Below are 6,490 nucleotides of genomic sequence, written 5' to 3' on the forward strand. Positions count from 1 at the left end.
CCAGAGATCGGCATCTCTTTCCCTTAAAAGAAAAAATTCACCCAGAGCCTCCCAGGATGTGTGACATAGGTATCCCGAGAGGCTCTGGGCTCTCATTCAGTCTTAATCGTCGCTGTGATCAGGACTGAAAGGGGAGGTGCTGCACCTTTTTTTGAAGGTGTTGCACTTAAAAAAATAAAAATTAACATTTTTCCTTTACATATAAGGGTTGTCTACCCTTTAATGTAAAGTGAAAATGTTGAGTTTAAGTCCGATTTATAAAAGAAAGGAAATACTTACATACTATCTGCCATCTGAATACTAGAAAAAGTAATTATTCCTGTTCTTCTCCTGCTTTGAGTTTGTTATCTTTTTCCTGTATCCACTAACTTCAGAGTATATGCACTCTTTTTTTCTTTGATACCCAGTACTCAGAAGGTTCGAGAATTCATTACTCCACTCCCCCCATATCCTATCTTTTATCTTTTTCAAGAATCCTTCATTCGCCTGGGTATAACCCTAGTACATTTGTAGTGAAGAACAAAACTTTTTCACTGGACCCACAATTGCAAACTCTCCAGATAATCTTAGGGCCACGAGACTCATTTATTCCCTATTCCTTTTTTTCTGAATACTCTGTTTTTCACTTTGCTTTTCTTGCAAATATTTGAGCATTGTTTATTTACTGCAAATTAAATCCTGAATACAGCAGAATTATAGTAAGTAAATTTTTGCACCATATTTAATAGAATGTGTACAGAGATTTTCTGGGAGGGGGGGTTACTAAAATGTACATTTAGACATTAGAATGTCATTACAAACATTAAAAAATGCAGTAATCCCGTGCTGATTTGTATTCAATGTTTTCTGTTTAAACCCATAATAAACCTAAATTTAAACTAAAAAAAAAAGATTAATTCCAGTTCCACTAACACTGAAACTCTAGGTAAAGTACATGCAAACAATACAGCAGAAACACTTTTTGACAGAACACAAATATCAAATAGAATATGAAACCGGGATAAAAGTAAAAGCAAAAATATTATTTTCAGAGCTGCTTTTCATTAGCAGCCCAGCACAGCTCATGAAAATAACAAGTACATTATTATTAGAAAAACCTGACAATATATGCAGACACTATCAGGTTTGTAGTTAGAAAAATATCACAAAAGGTCTACTGGTGCAGGTTTTCAAGGTTTCACTACTTTCTCTACAAAGACCACTACATCTATTACTGGATTCAATTCAAAATAAATCAGCTGCCTAGGAACACTTTTAGAAGACCAATGGGCATAAGTAATGCCTTTAAAATAACATTGTTTGGAGCTACAAAAGTATGCTCACATTTAAAATACAGAATAGGTCTCTCATTTAGCTAGATCATTATAACCTGACAATGAGAACACATATTTCTTTAAAATTTGTACCAAACACAATGGATAAATGCAGCTTGGCATAAAAATTCATGATTACCCTCCAAAAAGATACTCCAAAAGATATGTGCAGAAAAAAATATCAAGATTATCATGTTTTTCCACAGGTAACGAAGCTTACATTGTTCTCAGTTTGTCACCTCAGTGCTCCTAGTGTCTAAACCACTTGAGACGTCAGACCTCCCTAAATCCCCTAGAGTCCAGGAGCATTTTTCATTTTGCCAATGTCTCTTCTACACATTGCACCTTTTAGCTTTTGTAGTCTTTTTCGATCTTTTATACATTGTTTACTTTTTTCTATTTGTACACTTTTTGTTGGGGACAAACAGCCACTGTTCCTGTGTATTTTGAAATGACACTACGGCTTCTGCATAGCAAAGTTAGCTACCGCAGGAAATGTTATTATTCTATATGACAAGTTCATGATTGATGTAAAAAAGCAAGGGTCTAAATCTTATCTAGCACCTACATAAACAGTCCATTTACAGCATAACTATTCAGGTACTCAGTTTACTTTACATCTAGAGGAGAGTATATAATCAGATCGCAAGGTGTACATTTAGCTTAATTTGCTTAACTACCTTCACATTTTTTTGTTGAGTGATGGGTGGACAATGGACGCTTAGAAATCAAAGGAGCCCATGGAATAGTTTGGATATCTGCATAAATATAGGGATTATCCTGAAACCATTGTTGGTTTATCTATTGGAATGTCCTTTGGCATGCCTGACCTTTAGTGTTGCTTTACTTTGAAATACGGAAGCTTGAATATAGAATTGCTCCTAAAAGCCCTAGTTATTTAGAATGTAATAGTCATCATATCAATGAATGGTATTGTTATTCTCCATTTGTAGTTTTGACTTTATCACTGTCTCCAAAGATCACATGTTGTACATTTGTCATAGTATCTGTGCACAGTAAATATTTTAGCTTATTTATATCTACCTGTAAATACTAGTGTAATGTAGGTCAAGAAACCTGATCCAGTTAGGTTTTACTGGGCTTACTGGTGATTGGAAATAAATGAAGACATGATGAGACATTCCTGCAGAGCTACAGGAAGTGACAGTGGCAGCTGGCTTGGAGTGTCATTGTAAATGTGTGTTCAGCAGTTTCAAGTTATGGCACTTTCAGAAAACAACTTCACTTCACTCAGCATGGGAAGCAAGATGAACAGAAGAAAAAGGTTCTTCTCAAATTTTAGCCCATTCTCTACACAAGCCAATCTTCTTCCTCCTAACTCAACCACTTTTTTGTCTCAATACTTCACCATCACTGTGAACACCAAAGAAATCAGGACCTAACAAACATTTAACTTTCAGCCATGGGAACTACTTTCTCAAGTCAGAAGAAGATAAGTAGGGGGCATAAATTGCAAGAAGAGCAGGCACTGCCTAGTCCAATATCCGATACAGATCCCAAAGCAAAAAAGGAATCAGTAAACTTTAACTTTGTCTTACAAGATGCTGCTGAAGTTCCCAGCTTCATCTGGCACATGACAAAAATTGAAAAACTCAATCTGTCTCGAAACAAACTGCCGAAACTTTCTCCTGCAGTGAGTAAGTTGGAACAAATAGCAGTGCTTAATTTAAGTGGTAACCGAATTGTTCATCTTCCTAGAGAAATCGGTCTTTTGAGGAATCTCAAAGTTCTCTTTGTCAACATGAATTATCTGTGTGAGATGCCAGAGGAGCTGAGTTTATGTAGAAACTTACAGGTCCTAAGTGTGTCACACAATTTCATATCAGAACTTCCTGCATCATACAGCGGCCTGTCCAAATTAAGGAAATTAAATCTGAGCAATAACTGGATAGTTAACATTCCATCGTGCATCTTTCAGATTAGAACTCTGGATTTTCTACATCTGGGAGCAAACAAAATAGAAAACATTGCAGAGAGTATTAAATGTCTGCAGAGCTTGAAAATTCTGATTATTGACAATAATAAGATTAGCGTGTTGCCTCGATCTATTTGTTCATTGACATTTTTGGAACTCTTGAATTTAGATTTTAACAACATACAAACATTGCCAAATGACTTGTTTTTATTAGGAAGACTAAGACGAATTGCATGGAACCCAGTCGATAAAGGTCTTCATATTCAAAACAATCCTTTAGTAAAGCCCTTATCAGAGGTTGTGGAAGGAGGAATAGATATGCTTTTCAGTTACCTGAAAGACATTAAAAAAATAAACTGACTAGTAATTCTTTAACCAATAAATGTACCGTAATTCCCTGAACTAGCATGCAAGTACAAACGTGTGCTGTTCATTATACCATGGTTCTATTTAGAGTCATTGGGGAATATGCCAGATAATATTCACATTCTGTTTGTATATAGATTTCATATATACTGTTATGAAATGTTTTAGTGTGATTGTATCGAACAGTTTAAAAAATATACATTATGTTAATATGCGTAAATATGTAAAATGTAGAATCTACCATGTGAGCGTATAAATAAATAATTTGAGAATAAGTGTTTAAATAATAATTTAAAAGCCTTTGAAATTCCAGTTGGGTATTATTTTGCAGAATTGTACAGGTTCTAAATTGATAGTTTCTACATTATAATTTTCATTTACTCAGTTTGTAGTAAAGTAATAAATAATATCATACAGAGATTTTCATGTGGATGGGGTTTCTTTGCTGGAACCTAGATGTACTGTAGTACCACCTGCTGGAGAAACTCATTATTGCCTTTTTCATCATAGTCTAAAGAAATCTAAGAGAATCTGGAGTCTGCTGGTAATATTATTATTATTATTATTATTATTAATAGTAAAGAGTATTTACATAGCACCAAAATATTACACAGCCCTGTACAATAAATTGGGGTTGCAAATGACAGACAGATACAGACAGTGACACAGGAGGAGAGAGGATCCTACCCAGAAGGACTGCTGTTGCTGAAAATTCTTCCTATATTAAAAAGATAATTGCCTGGGTGTCCTGTAGATATTATGATTCAATCAGTGCCCCAAAAAATTTATAGATCAGAATTTCTGACTTTGCTTGTTACATTTCTACTCTTGGCCAGTGACCCAGAAGGCAATTAAGCTAGACACAACTGAGCAGTTTATATTTTCAGCAATGACAGCCTACATATTTCTCTCATTACAGGTTCCCTTTATAGTAAGAGAAGTATGAAGGCTGCCAGTTTTGACCTGTAGATCTGAAAATACCAGTAGGATGACTTTCATGCCTATCCAAAGCCTCAAAACTTGTTGACGCACTAACTTACAACACATTTTCAGATCAGGACATCAGACGTCACCTTTTCTAATCTGCATCTCTATATTATTATTAATGTTATTATTTTATTATTATTATTAATATTATTCCTAATATTATTATTATTAATATTGTTATTATCATTATTAATATTATTATCATTATTATTATTATTATTAAAATATATAAAAAACAGGATTTATATGGTGCCAATAAGGTGCCATATTATGCAGCGCTTTACATTAAATATTTAGGCCAGTGGCCCTGAAAATACTGCAGTCAAAGACAGTCAGACATTTTGAAGTAATTTTTTATTTAGAAACTGAATGTAAACACAGGCACTGACCGTATAGGAACAGGTGTGCAGATGGGGGTAAAGTCAACGATGATACACACCACACGAGATTTTCATTCACCTTGACACTTTGTCAAATGGTGCTCAGACCCAGCAACAAACAAATATCTCTAGTAAGAAAAGATTGTAATGAAAATTGTAAGCTCTTCGGGGCAGGGTCCTCTCCTGTTCCTGAGTCACTGTTTGTATTCGTCTGTCATTTGCAACCCCTATTTAATGTACAGTGCTGCGTAATATGTTGGTTCTATATAAAACCTTCTTTAATATTATTAATAATAATAATAATAATAATAATAATTATTATAATAATAATAAAAGCAACATTTACAAAGCAACAGCTGTTTCACAAATTTACCATGTGAATTTTCAAGGCCTTTTACTGTGTTCAGTACAATGGTACCTTATCATGAGCCTTATCAAGGAGCCTTAGCATGTGTAATACCAATGTGTTGCATTAACAAGGAGAACGAGCCATAACATGTGCTTTTCTAACGAACCTTACTACGAGAATTTCCAAGGTGCCTTACTCTGTGTATTACAATGATGCCGTACCATAGGAATTGCTATGGCACCTTACTACAGTACTACAGGCATTACTAATGTTCTTCACTCTGCACCTTACAATTTTCATTACTAAGGTGTCTTGCCATGAGCATTACCAACATCTTTTATTGCGTGCATTAATAAGGCACATTCATATGAGGAAAACTAAGGTGCCCTACTGTGTGGATTACCAAGGCTCCTTGCCATGTGAATTACTAAAGTACCCTATAATATGTACTATCAAGGCGTTTTACTATGTGCATTGGCAGGTGCCATACTACATTAAGACAACTGTCCACATTTATTATCAAGGTGCCTTACTTTGTGCATCACCAATACAAGTTAAATGTATGTATAACTAAAGGGCTTACCATGGGTATTTTATCAGGTGGATTATGAAGGCATCTTGCCATGTGCATTTTCATTGTGCTTTGACATGAAATTGTTTCTTACCATGTTATGGTCTACGGCAGTGATTTTCAGCCACTGTGCTGCAGCACACTAGTGTGCCGTTAGAGATCTTCAGGTGTACCGTGGGAAATTATCTAATTACCAATGTCCAGTGTCTGTGCTGTAGTGACTGGCAGAGTAATGTAATACTCTTCCATGTCAGTGGGTGGCAGTAGGTAGCTTAATTACCTTATTTATTCTTAGAGTCAAGAGATCTAGCTACAGAGTGATATTTTGTAACATTTCTGATTTGTGGTGTGCCGAATAATTTTTTCAATGATAAAAAACACTGGTCTAAGGAACAAGTATGCAGATCATATATCTTGGGATGACAAATAGTAAAGAATACAGCCAAAAAGCACAGCAGTTACATTTTCAGAAACACTTTTTTCAATTTCTTCTCTGCACTGTATGGCACTAGTTCATTCAAAGCAATATAAGTGTATTGTAGATATGTACCCTGTTTCCCCGATTATAAGGCACTCTCTTACATTTTT

The 6,490-nt window shown here is 35.0% G+C and overlaps 1 protein-coding gene across 1 annotated transcript; it reads left to right on the top strand.

Annotated features, from left to right (window-relative positions):
* Positions 1-2,637: 2,637 nt before the first annotated feature.
* On the top strand, positions 2,638-3,705 carry LRRC30 (leucine rich repeat containing 30). Its single transcript, XM_072413310.1, has one exon. It carries the CDS (start codon positions 2,737-2,739, stop codon positions 3,607-3,609), a length of 873 nt encoding a protein of 290 aa, XP_072269411.1. The 5' UTR covers positions 2,638-2,736; the 3' UTR covers positions 3,610-3,705.
* Positions 3,706-6,490: the final 2,785 nt, after the last annotated feature.

This window comes from Pyxicephalus adspersus, chromosome 5 (genome assembly GCF_032062135.1).
Source record: "Pyxicephalus adspersus chromosome 5, UCB_Pads_2.0, whole genome shotgun sequence".
NCBI lineage: Eukaryota > Metazoa > Chordata > Amphibia > Anura > Pyxicephalidae > Pyxicephalus > Pyxicephalus adspersus.

What these genes read in the sequence shown, in the direction of transcription:
- LRRC30 (XM_072413310.1), top strand. Translation starts at nt 2,737, where the DNA reads ATGGGAACTACTTTCTCAAGTCAGAAGAAGATAAGTAGGGGGCATAAA.